A 24,380-nucleotide genomic window follows, 5' to 3' on the forward strand; every position below is an offset into this window, starting at 1 on the left:
GTGATTTACTGGGTGACATCCTGTTGCAATTATATGTCAATGTGGACAGGTTTTTTGGATTTCATTATTGGAATTATTAATCTCTATATTTTCGATTTTACATTTATTCTTCATTTGTTTATGATCTCATGCAGGTTGCTAAGGATTACAGACTGGAAAGGGTTTCTGGTCCATTGACATATAATGATATTGCTACTGCTTCATCGGAGGGGAGCAAGGACATTTGGACAGACAGAGAAAGAGACTGGGATGAAGCAGAAGCTATTGACACAGGTCAGAATAGAATTGTAGGCCTCTTTTTTGATCGGCTGGGATTTAACTGGACCAGATGCAGAAGCCATCTAACATTGAAGATTTATTTCTTTATTTTGTGTTTTAGGTGCCTCATTTAGCAGATTCATCTTCCAAATTGTGTTGGGTTTAGAATGACGCCTCTGCTTTTCCTGCATTTCTTTTTTCTTTTCTTTTTTTTTTTTTTAAACGATCAGCACAATATCACATAATGATGATAAATGATTTTCCAGTTCAATCAAAAACAGGGTTAAGCACATTTCTGCTGTTTAATTGGTGGCATTTATTTGTTAAGACAGTAAGCTATTGCAACATGATTATGAACATATTTCAATAAGAGTTCCACTACTTGTGGCAGTGATGACTTAATTAGTCTGGATCTCTTTCATGAATCAGTGATGTGCATTTATGTAATTGTCCTATAATTTAAATGACTAAACACTAAAGAAATCTCGTAATTGTGTTAAAAATGATGCATGATTCATTTGCATACCTTCAAACAAAGGTGAGGATACATCAAATTCAATCAAGTGCTTGCTTAGTGGCGTACATGACAATGATAGAAGCAACAAGATTCCATAAGGATAAATGTCATTGCAAATATCATTGGTTTGGCAGCAGATGCCCTGGATTTCACATCTCAGTCTTTTTTCCTCCTCTTCTGTAACAAGAAGGAAAATCACAATATCACAATCAGAATAGGACTCAGATTTACACTTTATAATCATTAAGATTCTTAACAAGATACGCAAGTAAGAAGGTTAGCTGGAAATTATTGCATGCCCTGAAGCAAATATATAATGCACTCTCCTTATAGGTGATTGGAAAGCTTGATGCTCAGGTTTTGGTTTAAAAATTAACCTGTTCATTATCATGATGGTTGACATGAAAGCTGAGTTTGAGTAGTTTCACCACCTGTTATATGTTTGCAGTGATAAAGCTAGGTCTCTGAACCTGTGTTCTTTTCCTTTCGGCAAACTGTGGGTACAATTTACAAGTCACAGTTTACCATCTGTTGAATGACTATGATAAAATTACTGAATTAATAGATACACTATTTGTAGGACAAGAGGAGTAAATTGGTAATTTCTTACTTGGTGCACATGTTTAGTTTGGGAGTAATTGCATCCGGTTAGACAAATAATGCCCAGTCCCGCATATTTCAGCACATTCAAATACACTAATCAGATCTGAAAATACTGCACCCCTAAAAAGTCTAAAGTCATTGAAGTACCTACGCAACTCTCCACTGGAATCAATGAAAAGGTGGCTGTAGTCTGAAAGAAACACTTTCCTGCAGTTCAGTTATTTTTTATTTATTTATTTTATTATTATTTTATTTATTTTTTATTTTAGTTTCCTTGTTCACTTTTTTTCAGCAAAAATCTGCATATATATATATATATATATATATATATATATATATATATATATATATATATATATATATATATATATATATACATACATACATACACATCTTGCGTCATTATACCTTAAATTGTAACCCAACTCTCTTCATTAGTTAAGACAAATAGGATTACTGAACAGTGATGAGATTGTGGGAAATTTGTGGAAGCATGTATCCCCTTGGAAATATTTGTAGTCTGCTTCAACCTAACATGACAGACAAATTTACCCAGTGCAATTGATTTGCAATTCTCCTCCCTAAAAACTCCTGACCTATCCCTCCCTAAAGCTTCATTACTCTCTAATGTGCCTTTGCATTTGATGCTGCAAAGCTTCATTAATCTACATATTTGAGGATGCTGTGAGATCTTAACATAATATTTTTGTAACAGATTGTGACCTTACTATAACAATGGTGGACTCTGGAGCCAATCTGTATTTCTTCTGCGTAATTCTAAAAAATAAATATTCAAAATAAACTGTAGATTAAGTGAGACCTATGGGCTAGTTAGGTCTCTCCACCTAGGCTTTGAATTACTCAGTTTAATAAGTTCAAATAGTTTTCAAGCAATGGACTAATCTTCTCTCTATTTTCATTTTTTTTTTCCTACAATGTAATAGTTTTATTGTTTGGTCCATATATACTCTGAACTTAATTCCTAGAGGAAACATTTACAGATGAAGTTGCTGTTTTCAGGTCATTTGTCTTATTTAACACATGTTGATAAGCAACTGCTCTTAACCACTGTCAGCCATTCTCTACACAAAGGGCATCAATATTTGTTTATGCTCACCAAGCTAGTTTCTTAAAATATATTTATTTTGCTTGTTAAAATGTACACCTTGTATTTTTGTAAAGAATAATAAATTATTTGCATATACATTATCTGAGCTCATAAGCTCACACCTACCGAAAACCTAACCAATTCTCAACAATATAAAGCATGTATCAGGCACATAAATGTACTGTAATAATAATTCATTTATAACAAAAATAATTGCAAATTAATTCATTGATTAATTAATTAAATACATCTTTATAGAAATATATTGCAAATTCATGGATTTCAAGTCTTCTGAATTCATATAAATCTATACTATTACTACTACTACTACTACTACTACTACTAATAATAATAATAATAATAATAATACCAGTGTAATTTATATAAAATCTGGATCTGTGGGGAGGATCATTTATGGAAGCAACATTAGCTTTTCACCTGGACCTAATTTTCTCATAGTTTTTATTTTCATAATGCAGTGGTTTAACATTTTTATGTTTTACATTGTGGTACAAGAGAATAATTATGGTATTTTAAAAAATAATAAATAAATAAATAAACAACGATAAATAAACTAATAAAAATCGTAAGTAATTTTACCACAGAATGCAGCATATACTTACATTACAATATAAGCCCCCCCCAAAAAAAAAAAAAACTTCAATCATAATTCCTGTACATACTATTTTAAATTATTAAATTCAAATTAAGGTTTTTTAAAGTGCTTGATTTGTTTTGGATGTTAATTGTAATGGCAGGTTTAGTGTCACTCGAGTATTATAATTTTACATGACCACTGGCCAAATTTGATTTCAAGGTGCACATTCTATAAAACTTCTCTTTCAAACACTTTTCTGCTCTCTGAACTTTCCAATTGGTTCTTCTTAGTAAATTCGCAACACACCCTGCAGTTACTCAAATAAGCCTTACTTGCATGGAGCTTAAAAGCAAAAATCCGATCCTGGAACCAGCAGATCTCAGCCTCTCTGTCCCTCCTTTCTTCTCTCACCCTCTCTAGGACAAGGAGGTGAACCTGGAACAGGTGCATCGGCGTATGAACAGTCTTTTGGACGAGGACATGGCACACAAGCAGATCCCCGCACCATCTATCGAGATCTCTGCCCTGGACATCGGCAGCATGCCGCCCAGCCAGCAGCGGGAGGCTGTGCGAGACTACCCGGGCACGGGCCTGTCTGTGAGCACCTTCCTCCCGGAGCAAGCTCATGGGGTGGGCCGGACACTGGCCCAGGGTCCTGGCAGCACCCTAACCCTTCCTCTCAGCAGCTCCACCATGCCCTCCATCCAATGCAAACACAGGGCTCCCAACGGGGGCCTGTTCCGACAGAGTCCCGCCAAGACGCCCATGCCAATGTCCTACCAGTCAGTACCAGGAGGACCCATCCCAGAAGCTATTGAGCATAGTACATCCATCTAAGGCCATCGTCACCATGGGCTGCCTCAATTGCTTTTCAAAGGAAGAAAGCCGAGGTGCAGTTGAAGCTTTGGAAACTGTGGCAGTGTAAAAAGAAGGGGAAGGGGGAGGGTTGGTTGTATGTAGAGATTTTTATTATGAAAAAAAAAATGAAAACATGAGAAATCATTTTTTTCTTGTACATATTTGTAAATACTGAAAGAGAAAAGTAAGTAAAAGTGTATTTTGAATATTCTCAATTTTTTGAAGTTGAGTTACAAAAACAAATGAACAACAAAAAAGGACATATATAAAAATAGTTCAAAACGACTGTTTGAATGGCTTTGTGAATTTTGTTCTCTATGGGTAAAGACTCAAATTCATTGTGATTGTTTTCTAAGTGCCGAAATAAAAGATGTCTCTCCATGTTTTGTTACTAGATGATCATACACGGCTGAAGGAACTCAAAAACTGAATGCTGATAATTATGCACCCCTTTTCAGTCATAAACCTTCTTCAACCTGCAAACAGTGAGGCCATTTTAATTTTGCTTCCTTTTCTGATTTCTGATATAGATTTATGTGCTTGCAATGAGTTGATGTTGTTTATAGGTTTACTGAACAAGCAAAGGCTAACCCTTCAAAATAGTATAGCAGTGACTTATTCAGAAATGGCTAGTCAGACAAGTTAAAACTTTGCAATCATGGCAACAGCACTGACAAAAGTTTATTATTTTGTTTTGCTTTGATGTTTTTTTTTTTTGTTTTTTTTTTTAGTTTTAACTGTGTTCTCAGACAATTTTGAGACTATGAATCTGTGAGCACAACCAGCCAAGAGAGAACATTCAAATTCCAGAAACATAACAGCGTCACTTTTATTTGTCGCACATCAAAGACATTTTACACCAGTTCATGCTGTCATTTGTAAAACAGCTGTATTATCATTGCTTTTCTGATATTCTGCCAAAACTTTTTTTTTTTCTTTTTTTGTACAACTGTACAACACCTCACACAGAGTATGTAGACAAAAAAAAAAACTTGTATATGAAATGATTTTCATAATTTACATGTTGTGATTTTGTTTTTCCTAATGAGCTGCAAGGGGATACTGTATGTGATTGGTGTAAATGAAGCCATGTTGGTATGCCCACAACTGGACAAACATCTCTTGTAGGCAATTCTAAATAGTCCAAACACACATAAGAATTATTTTTACTGTACAATTAAACTTTACATTTCTTTTTACATGCTGTTTTTTGATCATTTTTCAGGAGGTTCGGACCAATTATGAATCTCAACTGTGTTATGTTAGTGACCTAAACCAGAATAACCTTATACACTTACTCCATTTATAGCTACCTGTATGTATTTACCTGTTGCCATTCCACAGACCCTCTGAAATCTGCCATTCATCAGCTCACAAAGAAAAGGACATTTGTCAGTGTGGAGCACATAGACCAGTTTCCAAGAAGATTTCACCCTGCACATGCTTGTCAGTCATAACTCATAAGGTTGTGTCCTGTATATTTTGTACAAGTCCAAGTAGTTACTAATGTGAACCAAAGTGATATATTTCACCGTGTAACACAACCTGTGGCTTTGAGATGCCGACAGTGGTGGTAAGGATGTGTAATTTGTAGGGTTAAGTGTCTTCACTGCCTTACACTTGTGCCCCTTTGATTTCAGAAAAAAACATCCAATATTTCATGAAATATAACAGTATCATAGCATAGTCTGTAACATTACATCTAAGGGAGACTCTTATTTTATTTATGAATATGCTGCTTGGAGTTTATTAATCTTTAATAAAGAAATATGGTTTACATTGTTTGATTGATGCTTCAGTAATTTTTCAGTTGTAATTTGGTGAAATACTGATGTTTGTTGGATAAAAATGAAGATAAAGTACATAATCATCATTATAATTGCCAAAATTTTGTACCTAAGTATCTTTTCTTTCTTCATACTTTTGTACCATTTGTGTTCCAGAGTATTGTGTTTCATATTTTTGGACCTGTCTAAGAACATCAGAAATTAAATTAGTTCAAGGCTCATCAGATGTAGTAGGACAGTTCACAGTGTGATGAGGAAAATTCCCTGAAATAGTTGTTGGATGTAGTCAGACCATACTGTATTTGTTGCAGTGACATACCAAATATCTTCTCAACAGCATATGTTATTCCCATATTCATTGTGGTGATGTTAGTAACTTTAACCAAATTTAAAATAAATATAAATATGTATTGCAAAATTAACCTGAAGCCACGTCATGAGATACTGTTCATATGCAAATTAACTAAACAGTGCATTTTATCACTGAAAACCATAAATACACACACACACATACACAGTTTACAAATTGTGTAATGAAGCAATAAGTTGTGATTTATAATGATTTTAAAACAGTTTAGGGGCATTGTTAAGCACAGAATGGAACACCAGTTTAACTGTAACTATAAATCACAGTTTCACAAGGCTTATTGCTTTTATACAATGCAAGACTGATGTAAAGAGATCACAGGTCTGTGTTTATAGAGTATTTTACAGCGGCTTTGAATGTGGCTTACCAAATCATAATCAAAGACCAGCACTATCCTTTTTTATGAAGAGAGATTTGTCTTGTGCCCGGTTCACAAAGAAAAAAATAATTTTGTTACTGAGGCAAGTATCTCTACAATACAGAAGTTCAAAGTGGCCATGCATTAGTATATATTTTTCTTTCTTGTTTTCTCGTTATCACAACTTATTTTTTTTGTGATCTCGACATAACAAAAGTTGTTTTCTCATTATCATGACTTATTTTTCTTGTGACCAAATGTTGTTCTCTAAGTTACACAACTGCGCCAACAGATGGCAGTATAGAACTATTGATGTGGAGTTCTATACTGTTTAGACGGTTTCAACGGCAACAACATAAACGTAACTGCGCATGCGCACTTTTGTGGCCCTAACTTAACTTCCGGTAGACTTCCAAATAGAATCAATAACAACAGCTAAGTAGTCCTTCTAGATCATTTTTGATAACAAGCAAAATATGTTTGTTGCGTAAATCAGACTTACTGAAAATGCAAATTCATTCTCTGCCAGTAGGAGGTGCTTTAAAGCGGGAGAAACAGAGGTTTCCCCAGTAACTGCTGTACATAAAGCAGCACTGAGCTCACAAACACTGCTTTATCAGGCATTTATTTCATGGCTCTGTGGAATACTTGATTCTGGTCAGTCCCGACATTCCGAGGTATGTTATCCCTGGATAACAACCTGTAAAAGCTAATAACACAGGCTCATCCGGGTAACAGCAGTCGGCGCTGTACTCTTGCTTGAACTCCGCTTCGCGTCGGGGTCCTGATCACCATGTCGGGGTTTATTCTGCGAGAACAACCGGCTGGATGTACATTATCCCTTACATAACATGCAAGATGAAATGAAAATGACATCGAAAATTTAATTAAATAAAGATAGTCTTCCTTCAGAAATACAGTGATATAAAAACACCTGCGCCTTGTTTTGAATTTTAAACATGCAGTATGTGCTTATGTTAATTCAACGAAGTCTTTTGGAAAATCGGTCAGTTTCGATATTGTGAGTGCCATCCTTGACGGTGCCATTCTAAAATGCTTAATCTGGCTTAATGCATTAATTGAGAGTGTTTTTAAAAGACAAAACTTAATATACACTGTGACGAGTGGGTAGGGGCCGAGAGCCGTGGGAACGGAGCGAGGCCGGTGGAGTGATTGGGAAATGAGCGACACCTGCTCCACTCACCGGTCTCGAGTCCCACGGAGGAGATCGGGAGGATACAAAAGAGGAGCGACGACAGTGAAGGACGAGAGAGGACCAGGCCTGGGCTTTATTTTGTGGTTTGGTTTTTATTTGTGCGCGGCAGTCGCCCGTGAGGGGCTGTCGCGCTGTTTTGTATTTATTTTGTCATTAAAGTTTTATTTGAGTGTTGGCCGGTTCCCGCCTCCTTCTTCCCATAATTATGGAGTTTTTTTTATTTCGCCGGTTCCCGCGTCGTTATTCGGGAGGAAGGAGGGACGCGCTGCCGAAGATCCCTCGCCGCTGGGGTGAATCCGCGGTGCCATCGAGCAGGGCGTAGCAGTCTGGCACCGGGGACGCTCGAGGCGGTGTGCTGGAGTGGGTTGCCGTGGACGGACGAACTCGCTGCCGGCCGCCCGTGATGTGGAGGGGCGGCTGCCGTCCGTAAGGGAGCGGAGGAGTCGGCGCCGTTCGCCAGGTGGCCGGAGCCTGCTGCCATCCGCCAAGAATGGGGAGGAGCAGGGAACGGGGGACTCCTGCCGGCTGCCCGACACCGGAGGAGCCGTCGCCGTCCACCAGGCGGCGGAGGAGTGTCGTGCCGTCCACCGAGGGCCATCCAGTGCCACCGCCAGGCACCGCGGAGGACTTCACACAGCCGGTGGAGGGCCCGAGCGGCAGCGTGTCTGGGAACCGGATTTTTTCTCTCAAATCTATGGTGTCTTTCTCTAGTCATCCTTCCATCTCCTTTTCTCTCGCCTCGTCTGTCTGTCCTACCCCCGGGTCCCCGCAGCCACCGTGAGCGGTCCCCCCGGAGGGAAGGGGGGGGGAGTAGAGCGCAGTCTCGTGGGTTCCCCCCGGCCTGCGAGGGGCGATGGGGGTATGTGACGAGTGGGGCGGGGCCGAGAGCCGTGGGAACGGAGCGAGGCCGGTGGAGTGATTGGGAAATGAGCGACACCTGCTCCACTCACCGGTCTCGAGTCCCACGGAGGAGATCGGGAGGATACAAAAGAGGAGCGACGACAGTGAAGGACGAGAGAGGACCAGGCCTGGGTTTTATTTTGTGTTTGGTTTTTGTTTATGCGCGGCAGTCGCCCGTGAGGGGCTGTCGCGCTGTTTTGTATTTATTTTGGCATTAAAGTTTTATTTGAATGTTCGCCGGTTCCCGCCTCCTTCTTCACGTCATTATGGAGTTTTTATTATTGTTACTACACGAACCTCATTCATAAAACATGAGAATAATTTTTGTGTAAATTGTTAAAGCTGTTCTGACGTAAACTTTTGAATTCTTGAAAATGTTCGTATTTTCAAAATGTTAGTTGATATGAAAGAAATGTACACCTGCTCCCTACCACGTGTAAATTATTTAAAAATAATTTATTTTTAAATAATTCATTAATTCATTAATTTATTTTTTACCCAGCCGTAAATAGAGGAGAGGCGGGGGATATGCATAGACATGGTAATTTTACTATGAATGCTTATTGTGATTTGAATGTCATTATTAGTTGTTAATGTTATATTGGATTCAGTAAAATTCTTAAAAATTAGATACTAGTAGGCTAATACGTTGCCACCGTTAGTATTCTATACCTCGGCAACTAAAGCGTCTCAGCTGGAAAAATGCTGTGCTACCAAAGCGTTCTCAAGTGCCACCAGCTGGTCGTTTTAAGAATAACGCCTGACATTTTTTCAGCTGGCTAAACACTTTGGTGGTCACACATTATTAAATATTTATTGATAGGCATATGGCCTAGTCTTTTTTGCATTAATGCAATATACTGGAGCCAAACCTGAAAAAGTAGACCAGAATATTCCACTGCATTCCTGAACACACAAATTGTGTAGCTGTCATTAATAGGCGGGGTTATGCTAATTGTGAATGAGCGTGCATGGGCGCTCCTATTTTCAAATGATTGGAATTCATTAACATACACGTTTAACTATCAAATTGGATGTTTCCAAAGAGTTTGTGAATCCGGAGGAGAGTTTTCCTGGTTGCACTTTATTTTACAGTACGTGTACTTACATGTACTTATAGTGTACTTACAGTGTATTTATTTAAGAAAGTTCTGGTAATACAAGGTAACTACATAGGTTAGGGTTAGGTTTAGGGGTAGGTTCAGGGTTAGTATCTAGTTATTACATAGTTATTGTAATTACTATAATAAGTACATAGTATGTACATGAGGAACAGGACTGTAAAATAAAGTGCTTTGTTTTTGATTTTAAGGGCTGTTTATTAAGGTTTTTGTGATATATTTAAACTACGCAAACACTTAGCATCAAGTTCTGCTCTTTATGTACAGATAAGAAGATGAGCCCATAATAAGAACACAATGTGTTTAATTACGCATTAAGCGTTTTCCTCCCATAGAATACCTTATGGACAACAAGCCTATTAATGCGTTAAGGCAGTGTTTTTAAAATACCAAACTCAGTAAGCACATCATTAATAAAGAATTCTATGTACAGACAAGCAAATTAGCCCACAATAAGAACGCAATGCATTTAACGCGTTAAGAGTTTTACCCATAGAGTAAATTTACACAACTTGACACTTGTTCTTTGCTTTGTTTTATTTTATATAAGAAAGTGTAACAATAAAAAAATATATTAAACTGCACATTATAAACACACACCAAACTCAAGTACATACGGAGGAAGGGGTTCTAGCAGACCAATCACAGTGCTTGTGGTCCGCGTAGAATTGACACGTTGTTACATTTCTTTAGAGGTGCACGTCAGGCTGCGCCTAAGGCTATGTGTGCTACGCACAAACTACGATGTAGCTACAGCGTAGTTTTGAAGCAGAAGTATAAATCAGCCTTTAAGCGTTTTGGAATGCCTCCTTTGAGGCGCAAATGATGGACATATAACCGTGCGCTCTTATAATGCATCGTGGATATTTCAACAAATGTTGCTTCACTTAAAAATGACGTCTACAATAAAAATAGGCTAAATAGGCTTATTAAACACTGCTGATTTTGTCCAGAGTTAGGCTACACTTAACATTTTATTTGTGTTATCAACATTTTGAATGGTCCAGCAACAAAGCATTCAACATCGCAAGCGCAGGCGGAACGCCTTAAAATAATGCAGAGGAAAAACTCCTCGTTCGTTTGAAATATATATATATATATATATATATATATATATATATAATATATATATATATATATATATATATGGGTTAGGGTTAGGTTTAGGGGTAGGTTATAATATATATATTATAATTTGTTTTTGATTTTTATTAGTAATGTAGATTGGTTCTGTTTTTGTGTTTGTTTGGTTTATGGATGATTGTATGAAATATAAAAGATTATACAACACAGTATACAATCAATGAACTAAATAATACACATATGAAAATTAATATACATTTATTAACAATAAAGATTAAAAATAAGAAAGATGCACATTACAAATGGGCTGTACGTCGTTGTAAATAAGATAAAGATGAGTCGACTCGTGCAGCAGTAATGACATAAAATTTCAAGCAAAACGATCATTTTCATTCAAGCATTTAACATATATAAGTTAATTAAATGTCAGTAATGAACGGCACAAATTATAGATAGCCTATCATGAAGAAGGTAATCTGTCCCAAATGTTTACAGCAGGCTATAGTTGATAGTAGAGATGCACCAATGGTAAATTTCTCAGCCGATACCGATAGACAATTGTTTAGAGTGCTATCAGCCGATACTGATACCAATAGTTTGGTGGTTCTGCATGTAACCCTGTTACTAGAAAACCTTTTTTTTATTTTTAGTGTGCAGGTTTTTGTTTTTTGTTATTTTTTTTTGTTGTTTAAGAGTGTAATGCACTTGGTTGAACGTGCTTAACAGCATGTTTGTATGTTGCTGTTATCACTTTGGTCAAAGTCAAGTGTCTGAGTTCATTCTTCCAATCAGGATGGAAAGGAGGCGGGATTTGGAAGAGAGCGAGGAAGATTGAAAATCAGTCGAGAGAGAGACGTGAGAGAAGCAGGATATTGTTTAGACAGCCAAGGATTTTAGGCCATAAAATCCAAAACGGTTCCAGCGATTATCCTGAAGGAAATATAAGAAACAGTGTTTTAGACCATAAAACGTATAAGTTTCTTGAGTATAGTCAGTATTTCGTCAACATAGAGGTATTACTCGTGCCTTTATAGAGTGAACGAGCGAAGAGTGTGACGCAGTATTTAGTTTGGAGAAACTCGGGATTTTAAGTCATAAAATCTTTTATTGTTTCTATCGATATTCATGCATGCATTTGTCTAGCGATACTACTCGTGCTGCTAGAGAGAAAGGAAGGAGAAAGATTATAAAGATTCGTGATTTTGAATGATTCATTGAAGTGAACTGATAGTTTATCGTTTGACTGTTTCAACACGAGAAGATGGATGGAGGACGTCACCAGATAGCCCTGTGAGTAGGCTACCGTGAACTCAACAGGTCCTCTGGCATCGTTGGATGACCAATTCGACGCATCACCAGATAGCCCTGTGAGCGCCGTGAGCTCAACAGGTCCTCTGGCATCGCAGGACGTCGCGTTTCACCTGAAGAGCTGAATCATCGTGCACCAACCCAAACAATCTGATCAGCGGTGGGTAACACAGACTTTTTTAAATTGCTCGGCTGAGCGAAGGGGCCTTTGTTTACTGGTCACAACGATCGCTAATCTCAAATCAGGCCTGCAACGGGGTGGGTTTTAAAGGGATTCGTGTGAGTGTGGATCCACAAAATTAGTTAATCTGACCGGTCTTAAGTATTTCACTGTGATTTTCTTATTTGAGCTGATTTATACTGTTAAAGTTAAGGGTTGTTAAAGTTTTGTACTAAGAGGAACACAAGTTGTTAGTATAAGTTGAAGTGTTATAAGCTAATGCTATAGAAAAGTATTCACTTGATGTGGAAAGGTAAATTTCAGTTTGTGAGATAATTTAAAGTGAACGACAGGGAAGAGGGAAAAAAACTAGAGCATTATAGTTAAAAGCAAACTGTCGAAGAGAAAGAAAATAGTTTAGTCAAAAGCCTTAAAGACTGACACAGGTTGCATTAATCCATTTATTGGTATATTTTGTGTTGTATTTCTTTTCTTTTGTTGTTTTGAATTTACTTGTCAAAACTATACATATGCAGCATTTATATAATTTGCCTACTCTAACTTTAATACATTGCTGAAGTCACTCACTTAATTGTGTAGTGTGTTATGTTTCATTGCTGGGATTGAATTTAATGAGTACAAAAAGTGAACCCAAGTTAACTAGAATTCATTTCATCATACCTTTAATTTCATAATACATTTCCCTCGGAAACAGTTAGACAAAGGATCAGTTAGAATCTTGAACTCAGGCCCTTTATTGTGTCCAGCGGTAAAGTGATAAGGGGGCTTCATAAAATGGAGGCACCGCTGGGATCCTTTTTCTTCTGATCAGCTGCAGAAAAAAAAAGAAAACTTAGGTGAGGAAAAAAAAATGTCCTTGAAAGAGAAACAAATGTCACATGCGTTTCGCTGTTGGTGTGAGACTGAACAAATTGACCCCCAACATGCCATTCTTCTTCTTGGGGTGCCATCTGACACCGATGTTGCTTTCATAGAAGACACCGTACAAGCCGTTAAGATTTTTGGAAGAGTGCGGGCTCGCGCTACCAAAGAAGGCTTGACACCAGACACACTCCAGGTTTTGTGTGAGTGTCGAGAAAAATTTTGTCCTACCCAGGTTCCTACTGAAGTATTCCCATCATCGGGGAATGCCTGGAACATCCTTGTAGCAGCAGATGATGAACCCGTTGGTGATGTGTTTCAAGAGAAACTTAATCGGTTTCTGTCTCAGGAAGGCAAAACCATGAGTGACCTACATGGTTTAGTTAATCCCTTGGTATCAGGCATGACTTCTCCTGAAGCCATCATTCGGGCAGTAGGGGAACTGCTAGAGAAAACCTCCAAGCCTGTGAGTGATGGCCAGGCTTATAGGCGCTTGAGAATTTTTTCTGGAGTAGTTCCTACGCCTGTGGGTGAAGAAAGTAGTGAGAACTGGCTGGAACAAGCAAGGCTAATGATCATGGAGTGTGATTGTTCAACTAAAGAGAAACGAAAGCGAATAGTTGAAAGCCTTAAGGGGCCAGCTTTAGACGTTGTCAAGGCAGTGAGGGGCGACAACCCTGAAGCCACTGCGTTAGAGTATCTTGAGGCTTTGGAGAGTGTTTTTAGTACCTCAGAATCTGGGGAAGACTTATATTTTGCTTTCCGCCTGCTCCGGCAAGAGCCGGGGGAGGCCCTCTCTGATTTCCTGCGTAGACTCGAGCGGTCTCTGACCCTAGTAGTGAAACGAGGAGGGTTGATGCCACAGCGAGCTGATAGAGCTCGGGTTGAGCAACTGCTAAGGGGTGCTGTGGAGTCAGACATGATGATGTTAAAGTTGCGGCTGCGGGAGAGAAGAGAAAGCCCTCCTACCTTTTTGAAGCTCCTCAATGAAATAAGAGAGGAGGAGGAAACTGAGGCAATTAGACGTAAACTCACCACTAATGTAAGGGAGACACAAACGAAAGACCGTACAAGAGGCACTGTAGCAAGCCGGGATGGTTCAAAGGTTGAGGTAAAGGAGTTGCGACTTCATTTAGGGGATCACAAGCAGTCTTGTCTTCCTGAAGGAGTAGTTGAGAAAGAAAAAAATCATGTAACACCTTTAACTTCTGAGGTGCAAGCTCTGAAAGCCCAGGTGCAACAACTACAAAAGCAGTTGTCTGTGTTGACTGTAGGGCCCCATGTCGCTAGTGGGCAAGAGTCTCCGCGAGTGAACCCGACCCCCGTTGCCTCAGGTAGATCCCCAAATAGAAGTAGTGAAGGATTTTTCTGCTATCGCTGTGGGGAGGATGGGCACATAGCCCCAAAATGTAGGGCCACTGAAAATTCCTCTCTTGTGATTCAGAAATTACTTCAGTTGATCCGTAAACCTAAAGATTCAAACTCTGTTTCGAACCCAAAAATTCCTGAAATAAAGAAGAGTGACTGTTTCTCTAAGAAAAGCCATGTGGAATCATCAGAACCTAGTCGCTTACCCAAAGGCTTGGTAGGGCCCTCATCCACATTTGAAGTAAAGGTAAATGGCCACCCCTGTGTCGCTTTGTTGGATAGTGGGTCTCAAGTGACCATTGTTTTTGAGAAGTGGTACTTGACCTATCTACCACAGGTGCCGCTACAGCCTATCGATGGTTTGGCCATCTGGGGTTTAAGTTCATCCAGTTACCCTTATAGAGGTTATATTGTGGTGAACATGGAATTTCCATCTGCTCTTATGGGTGTCACCGAAACCCTCACAGTGCTTGCTTTGGTCTGTCCTGAGCCCAGTGGGCCAGAACAGGTGCCTGTAATTGTCGGAACAAATTCAAGCCTTTTTCAGAGGCTGGTTGGCATTTGCCAGGGAAATTCTGGTACCAAGGCCCTCCATGCAATGCGGATACAGCCACAGATTGTGAGTGAGCAGTTGGTTTCACCCCATCATAGAGGGGTAACTGAGGATAAGCCTGTTGGAGAGGTGAAGTGGGTAGACCCCAGTCCTCTTGTTATACCTCCACAGACTGAGACATGCGTGTCTGGGCAGTTGGTCAGGACAGACCTTTTGGGTAAAGATATTTACCTGGTGGAAGCTCCAGAGGGCAATGTTCTGCCAGAAGGGGTGTTAGTTCCTCCCGTGGTCGTACCTTTTTCTGCCATCGAGGCTAACCATTTTCGAGTACTGATACGGAATGACACGTTGAAGGAAAAGTCCATACCAACAGGTACCGTGCTAGCTAGAGTCTATGCTACTGACACGGTTAGAGAGACAAGAAGTGTCTCAAACGTCCATCCGGTTATTGATCCCAAGTTATTTGATTTTGGAGACTCCCCGGTTCCACAGGAGTGGAAAGACCGGCTCAGTCAGAAACTGTCACAGAGGGTTAATGTGTTCTCTTTATCTGACTGGGATGTTGGGTTAGCGACGGGAGTTGAACATCACATACGGTTGCGTGATGAAAAACCGTTCCGTGAACGCTCTCGACGGTTAGCTCCAGCTGACATAGAGGACGTTCGGCGTCATTTAAAGGGCTTGATGGCGGCGGGAATCGTTAAGGAGTCCAGGAGTCCCTACGCCTCACCTATAGTTGTTGCCCGGAAAAAAAACGGGGATGTAAGGATGTGTGTGGACTACCGCACCCTTAACAGTCGGACCATACCTGACCAGTACATAACTCCTAGGGTAGAGGATGCATTGGACTGCTTGGCGGGTAGCCAATGGTTCTCTGTCCTGGATTTAAGGAGCGGGTATTATCAGATAGCAATGGCCGAGGAGGACAAAGAAAAAACAGCTTTTATATGCCCGTTAGGGTTCTTTCAATTCGAACGCATGCTTCAAGGCATCACTGGAGCCCCAGCCACTTTCCAGAGGCTCATGGAAAGGGCTGTGGGGGACATGCACTTCCTCGAAGCTATTGTCTATCTTGATGATATTATAGTGTTCGGTCAGACGTTGGAACAACATGAAGAACGCCTTCTTAAAGTTCTTGATAGATTGGAAGAATGCGGTCTTAAAGTGTCGATCGATAAATGCCAATTGTGTCAGCCAGAGGTACGGTACGTGGGACACATCGTGTCTGCCGCTGGTGTATCTGCCGATTGTGCCAAGATTGAGGCTGTCTCTCGTTGGAAACAACCTCATGATCTAAAGTCTCTTAGATCATTTTTGGGTTTCTGCGGATACTACCGCAGATTTATAAAAGATTATTCGTCCATCGTGAGACCACTTACTGACCTGACTAAGGGTTTTCCTCCCACCATTAAAAGTAAGCCGTCACCCAAGTCAAGAAATCCCAAAGAGTACTTCAGAGAGTCAGAACCTTTTGGGGACCGATGGACGCCAGCCTGTACAAGTGCTTTTAAAGAGATTGTATACCGACTGACACACACCCCAGTTTTAGCCTTTGCAGATCCATCCAAGTTATACGTACTCCATGTTGACGCAAGTTTGAATGGTCTTGGTGCGGTACTTAATCAAGAACATCAGGATGGGTTGCGTCCGGTTGCGTATGCTAGCCGTAAGTTAAGTGAGGCAGAACATCGCTATCCGATACATCAACTTGAGTTTCTTGCCCTTAAATGGGCCGTGGTAGACAAGTTCCACGATTACTTATATGGGGCAAGGTTCACAGTTAGAACGGACAACAATCCTCTAACTTATGTGCTAAGCAGTGCCAAACTAAATGCTACTGGACATCGGTGGTTGGCGGCATTAGCCACCTATGAATTTGATATACAATATAGACCGGGTCGCAGCAACATTGATGCTGACATATTGTCCCGTCATCCCCATGATGCTGACTTATTAGGTGAGTGGGTGGAGATCCCTCAGTCAGGTGTCAAAGCGATTTGCCAACTCACCCGAGATGAGAGCTCTTCCAGTACTCCGCCTCGATTTGTAGATCAACTGGGAGTTCATCCAGATGGGATCCCTGACGTTTTCTCTGGGCTGTCGCGGTTAGAGGTTGGTGATTTAGAACAGTTGACCCCGGCTGATTTAAGGGAAACTCAAGACCAGGATTCCATTATTAGTGTCATAAAAAGGGCCTTAGAGACCGGCCAGGAAATGCCTGTTGGAAGAGATTCTGATCCAATGATTGCAACCCTAAGACAGCAGTGGTCAAAATTAATGATCAAAGATAATGTGCTTTACCGGGTAGTTAACACACAAAACGGCAAGAAGCGTTGTCAGTTGGTTTTACCTAAGAAATACCGGCCGCTGGTCTTGAGGTCCCTCCATGATGATAATGGTCATCTAGGAGTTGAGAAGACTCTGGAGCTCCTGAAAGATAGGTTTTACTGGCCAAAAATGGGTCTAGACGTGGAAACCTATGTGAAAAACTGTGGGCGTTGCATTACAAGGAAGACCATCCCACGGAAAGCTGCAACACTGAATCAGCTTACTAGTGGTGGGTCACTTGACTTAGTTTGTATTGACTTTCTATCCCTGGAGCCAGATAGCAAAGGTTTTGCAAATGTGTTGGTTGTAACAGACCACTTTACTCGTTATGCCCAGGCATATCCAACCAGGGATCAGAAAGCAATAACGGTGGCCAAAGTATTATTTGAGAAATTTTTCATCCACTATGGTTTACCAGCTCGAATCCACTCCGATCAGGGGCGAGATTTCGAGAGTAAGTTGATACAGGAGCTATGCAGGATGTTAGGCATTCGAAAATCCAGAACTATCCCGTACCATCCCCAGGGTGACCCTCAGACGGAGCGATTTAATCGGACCCTGTTGTCCATGCTGGGCACCCTGGATGATGAGAAGAAACAAAAGTGGAGTCAGTATGTAACTTGTGCACGCCTATAATTGTACCCACAATGAGGCTACAGGATACTCACCATATTTTTTGTTATTTGGTAGGGAGGCCCGTTTGCCTATAGACATTTGTTTTGGGTTGTCCTTGTCTGACGATGCTAGTAGCAGTCAAATGCAGTATGTACAAAAGTTGAAGGCTGATTTACAGGCGGCGTACAAGCTGGCATCGGAAGCAGCTTTCAAAAATCACCAAAAGAACAAAGCCCGTTATGACAGTAGGGTGAAGTATCAGGTGTTGAAAGAAGGAGACAGGGTATTGGTCAAAAATTTGGGACTTACCGGAAAGCATAAACTTCAAGATCGGTGGAGTTCAGTGCCTCATATAGTGGTAGCAAAGCTTCCCAATGTGCCAGTGTACCGTTTGAAATCTGAGGGTGGGGCAGAACGGGAAAAAACATTACATAGGGACCATTTACTGGCAATAGGTGAGTCTGTCAGGTTCCCCCAGGTATATGATAAGGAGAAGTCCTCTCGAAAACCAGTTACCCGATCTGACAGAGGTGTAAGGAGATCCGTTTTTCATTCCAGTAGTCCCGGTGACTTACCCAACTCCTCATCTAGCTCAGAAAGTGAGATGTGTTATGGCTATGTTGATGGTCGGGACACAGTATTGGATCTTCCTAGAAGAGAGCTTGAACAGATATGTGGTGATACAGCAGAGCCCGAAGAGGATGTCTTTTCTGTGTATGAGCAGGGTGATGTAGGGGACGAATTACTGGTTGTGCTGCCTGGAGAGGAAGGGGAGCATTCGGGGGCAGTTGTGAATGACCCGGCTGAGTCAGAGTCAGAAGGGGGAGACTATCCTGTTTCAAAAGATTCTGATAAAGGAAATCAACGTAGTCATCCATACAGACTGAGAAGTAGGGTAGAACCGGCCAATCGTCTCAGTTATGATGCACCAGGAAAACCCACAGATCGATCTATTACATTAGTTCATCGTGGGCTGGTCATTAGGATCAGTTCTAAAGCTTTTGATGTTGAGGAAAGTCATATGGTTGGAAAACGTATAAAGGTTCCTCCAAAATAGTAATATGACAGTAGTCGATTGGAGGTAGTGCTTGGTCTCATGGGGGCATGCAGACCGTCAGAAGGGGGAGAATGTAACCCTGTTACTAGAAAACCTTTTTTTTATTTTTAGTGTGCAGGTGTGTGTATTTGGGAATGTGTATTGCTGCTTTAAGAGTGTAATGCACTTGGTTGAACGTGCTTAACAGCATGTTTGTATGTTGCTGTTATCACTTTGGTCAAAGTCAAGTGTCTGAGTTCATTCTTCCAATCAGGATGGAAAGGAGGCGGGATTTGGAAGAGAGCGAGGAAGATTGAAAATCAGTCGAGAGAGAGACGTGAGAGAAGCAGGATATTGTATTTTTTTAGACAGCCAAGGATTTTAGGCCATAAAATCCAAAACGGTTCCAGCGATTATCCTGAAGGAATATATAAGAAACAGTGTTTTAGACCATAAAACGTATAAGTTTCTTGAGTATAGTCAGTATTTCGTCAACATAGAGGTATTACTCGTGCCTTTATAGAGTGAAGCGAGCGAAGAGTGTGACGCAGTATTTAGTTTGGAGAAACTCAGGATTTTAAGCCATAAAATCTTTTATTGTTTCTATCGATATTCAAGAATGCATTTGTCTAGTGATACTACTCGTGCTGCTAGAGAGAAAGGAAGGAGAAAGATTATAAAGATTCGTGATTTTGAATGATTCATTGAAGTGAACTGATAGTTTATCGTTTGACGTGTTTCAACACGAGAAGATGGATGGAGGACGTCACCAGATAGCCCTGTGAGTACCGTGAACTCAACAGGTCCTCTGGCATCGTTGGATGACCAATTTGACGCATCACCAGATAGCCCTGTGAGCGCCGTGAGCTCAACAGGTCCTCTGGCATCGCAGGACGTCGCGTTTCACCTGAAGAGCTGAATCATCGTGCACCAACCCAAACAATCTGATCAGCGAGGTAACACAGACTTTTTAAATTGCTCGGCTGAGCGAAGGGGCCTTTGTTTACTGGTCACAACGATCGCTAATCTCAAATCAGGCCTGCAACGGGGTGGGTTTTAAAGGGATTCGTGTGTGTGTGTGTATGAGTGAGTGTGGATCCACAAAATTAGTTAATCTGACCGGTCTTAAGTATTTCACTGTGATTTTCTTATTTGAGCTGATTTATACTGTTAAAGTTAAGGGTTGTTAAAGTTTTGTACCAAGAGGAACACAAGTTGTTAGTATAAGTTGAAGTGTTATAAGTTAATGCTATAGAAAAGTATTCACTTGATGTGGAAAGGTAAATTTCAGTTTGTGAGATAATTTAAAGTGAACGACAGGGAAGAGGGAAAAACTAGAGCATTATAGTTAAAAGCAAACTGTCGAAGAGAAAGAAAATAGTTTAGTCAAAAGCCTAAAAGACTGACACAGGTTGCATTAATCCATTTATTGGTATATTTTGTGTTGTATTTCTTTTCTTTTGTTGTTTTGAATTTACTTGTCAAAAACTATACATATGCAGCATTTATATCATTTGCCTACTCTAACTTTAATACATTGCTGAAGTCACTCACTTAATTGTGTAGTGTGTTATGTTTCATTGCTGGGATTGAATTTAATGAGTACAAAAAAGTGAACCCAAGTTAACTAGAATTCATTTCATCATACCTTTAATTTCATAATACATTTCCCTCGGAAAAAGTTAGACAAAGGATCAGTTAGAATCTTGAACTCAGGCCCTTTATCGTGTCCAGCAGTAAAGTGATAAGGGGGCTACATGCATTTTATATCTTCTTTTAAATTAATAGTAATCCATAATAATTCCATAATTCTGAACACAATGCATATAAAACTTTATTATCTCCATTTTAACAGTTGTTTCACAGTGACTGGTCTCATAAACTGAAAACACATTGCTCAAATTAACATTAACACATTAACAAAATTTCAACATTTTGACTTTTAACCTTGTCTATGTTATTAATTAATATTAACTTACTAAAAATTCTAAAAAAATAAATAAAAAAAAGCCTTTTTTATAAAAAAGTAAAAGCATTTTTTATTAATAAAAATTTAAATCTTTGCATTATTATTGTATGTCTAGCTGGTAATATTTAATATAAACTGTTTTGATCATATTAACTCATAACTCATAACATTAATATTAATTGGATATGAAAAGCATCCTGTTCTTCACAAAGCATTTCCCTCAAATACATGTCTAAGGTAAAACTTTCTTTACGAACAGACATTGCTGTTTTATCACTAAACATCAAAATGGTAATTTTAATCTAAACTTTTTTGATGATATTCACTAACATTAACTGGATACAAAAAGCATTATGTTCTCAGAATCAATCAGCATTTGTTTCAAATAAGTGGTTAATGTTTCTGCATCATCGAACATCAAACTGGTGACTTTAACTTTTTTGAACGTTCTTAAGTGACATTAACATTAACGATTCTGAACATCTGCTCACAACCTCTTATTCAATTCCCTTATTTAAGGGTAAGGGGTAAGTTCTTCTTCACAAATAAAACCATTTCTGCTTTATCACAGCTTAGACGATTTCTTTTCTCGTTTAGAAAATTAGATGCTGAGCTAAAGGTTCTTTCACTATCAACACTCGTACAAGGCGCGTACAGGCTTTTTTTCGCCAAATGCACAAGCTCAGGCAGACGGCCTTAATTAGTGGCCCAGTACGTTAATGCGCCCTCGTGCCTGGGAATCACCGGCTCTGCTAGGTAACTGGCAACTTGTGTTGACACACTCGCATTCTCCGCCACAGTCCCGTTTTCTTGAACAATTTCGTTGAATATGGCAGAGAAAGATACTGTTGTTGATTCTCTTTTTTCTATGTGAGCCTTCTTTTGCTGTACGATATCTAACAAATAAATGCATAAATAAATAATGAGGTCCACTGTGTTTTAAAAGACTTCTGAACTATTGAATAGCTTATTATATATAATATTATATTTCTTTAGATGGAAACTTACCTTCTAGATTCTGAACATCTTCTCTGTCTCCAGGATGTCCGAGTTTCTTAATCTCCGCAACTATCATTTCGTGCATTTGCAGTTTCGTGTCAGCATCACAAAACTTGTCTTTATATCACGGGTCAAGGACCATTGCAATACAGCACATATGGTTGGAAGTAGTGTTCCTGAACTGTTTTTGCACTGCCTCCAGTTATGCTTTTTTCATTGTTTTAACTCAGTGGTCACTGTCGGCTTCTTTGCTGAGTAACCTTTTTAGAGTCTCAAGCAGGGGGATAATGTCAGCAGTGGACGCATCTTCTTTGCTAATCTCTCTGGTTACTTGTTCAAAGGGAGAGAGAAGTGTAGTTATGCTTTCCATTAGTGCCCACTGCTGCGCAGTAAGTGTGACAGGTAGCTCGTAATCTGCAGCGTAAGCAGCAAGTGCTCTTTTCTGTTCCAAAAAAATGTTGCATCATATAGAAGGTGCTATTCCACCTCGTATTTACATCCTGCTTAAGTCTCTTTAGTGAAAGATCCATCTGTGACTGAATGGACTGTAGACGTGAAGATGCAAGCTGCGAGTGCTTAAAGTGGCCTACAATCTTTCGGCACATACTGACCAATTCTGTCACACTTCTCCGGCTTAATATGCCTTCGTTGACAGCCAGCTGGAGGAAATGAGCCAAACAGGGCAAACTCATAATCTCACTGTCCGTCATGGCTATAGCCATGTTCCTCGCATTGTCGTACAACAGCGTGCACTCTTGATCTGTCGATTTTCCATTTGTCTAACATGTCAGTGAATGCTTGAGAGATTGCCAATGAAGTGTGAGAACCGGTAAATTCTTGTGAATGAAGCAAGACTTTCTTAAGTTTAAAATCACAATTGATCCACTGAGCAGTGAGACTAAGCATGCTCGTAGGGCTTACATCTGAAGACCAAATATCTGTGGTGAAGCTTATCGCGGAGTCGTTATGAAGAAGCTTGTGAACATGATCTGCCACACAGATGTATATCTCTGGTAAGCACACGTTCGCAAAATAACGCAGACTCTGCAAAGTGTAGCAAGGTCCAAGATGTCTTACCAGTTGCTGAAATCCAGTGTCTTCCACTATAGAGAATGGCTGATCATCAAGCACCATAAATTCCATTACTTTCTGAGTAATTTCACGAGCTTTCGTGCTGTCAGATTTTAATTTTGTATATATTTCTATATGTATATATGTCGATATGGGTGGTTTTTGTAAGAAAATTATTGCGACCTATATTTATGTTTTAAAGTTAAGCGGCCTCTAGCGAGCGTAAAAATAATGACAGTATCGCGTTCCTTCTGTCGTCATGAAATGACGTATAACGTCATTACCAATCAAAACGCATGTTTATTTAAATGCAATGTGTGGACTTTTTACACCGATCTCACAGTAATTCGTACAAATTTAACTAGGTGGCTTATTCGTTCGAATGACAACACCTAACCCCACCCCCTAACCCTAATCCTCACAGAAATCATGCTTAATTTTGTATGGTAAGCAGCAACCACAAACTTTAAGTTGGCTTGAGAAAGCCTGAACAGAAAGTTTGAAAAGTTTAGAAATTTTAAAAAGTTTAAAAGTTTGAAAAGTTTAAGAAGTTTAATGATTAACATGTGACTAGCATGTAGTTAGCATGTTTCTAGCATGATTAGCATGTTACTAGCATGTCACTAGCATGTTTCTAGCATGATTAAGATGTTACTAGCATGTCGCTAGCATTATTAGCAAGTTACTAGCATGTTTCTAGCATGATTAACAAGTGACTAGCATGTTTCTAGCATGATTAGCAAGTTACTAGCATGTCGCTAGCATTATTAGCATGTTACTAGCATGTCGCTAGCATCTATGATTAATGATTAGCTTGTTTGTTTAGTGTTTTTATAATGATTTGGTAGTTACTAGCATGTCACTAGCATGTTTCTAGCATGATTAGCATGTTACTAGCATGTTCCTAGCATGATTATCAAGTTATTAACATGTCGTTAGCATGTTTCTAGCATGATAAGCATGTTGCTAGCATGTTTCTAGCATGATTAGCATGTCGCTAGCATGTTTCTAGCATTATTAGCAAGTGACTAGAATGTCGCTAACATTATTAGCAAGTGACTAGCATGTTTCTAGCATGATTAGTAAGTTACTAGCATGTCGCTAGCATGATTAGCATGTCGCTAGCATGTTTTTAACATGATTAGCATGTTACTAGCATGTCACTAGCATGTTTCTAGCATGGTTAGCATGTTACTAGCATGATTAGCATTGTACTAGCATGTTCGTAGCATGATTAGTAAGTGACTAGCATGTCACTAGCATGTTTCTAGCAAGTGACTAGCATGTCTCTAGCATGTTTCTAGCATGATTAGCATG

At 39.7% G+C, this 24,380-nt stretch overlaps 1 protein-coding gene and 1 long non-coding RNA gene across 2 annotated transcripts in view; both read left to right on the forward strand.

Moving 5' to 3' along the window:
- Positions 1 to 5,724, forward strand: part of LOC109062250 (glutamate receptor ionotropic, delta-1-like) — a 420,176-nt gene extending 414,452 nt beyond the window's left edge. Inside the window, exon 16 of the mRNA XM_042735188.1 lies at positions 3,505 to 5,724. Within this exon, the coding sequence (XP_042591122.1) occupies positions 3,505 to 3,921 (417 nt within the window). The 3' untranslated portion in view covers positions 3,922 to 5,724. The remainder of the gene's footprint in view (positions 1 to 3,504) is intronic.
- A 5,747-nt stretch (positions 5,725 to 11,471) lies between these two features.
- LOC122139179 lies at positions 11,472 to 20,343 on the forward strand. The gene is made up of 2 exons (XR_006156052.1): positions 11,472 to 12,163; positions 19,828 to 20,343. It is a non-coding gene; the product is annotated as an uncharacterized LOC122139179 (long non-coding RNA).
- The last annotated feature ends 4,037 nt before the right edge of the window (positions 20,344 to 24,380 follow it).

The sequence above is a fragment of the Cyprinus carpio genome, chromosome B12 (assembly GCF_018340385.1).
Source record: "Cyprinus carpio isolate SPL01 chromosome B12, ASM1834038v1, whole genome shotgun sequence".
Classification (NCBI taxonomy): Eukaryota; Metazoa; Chordata; class Actinopteri; order Cypriniformes; family Cyprinidae; genus Cyprinus; species Cyprinus carpio.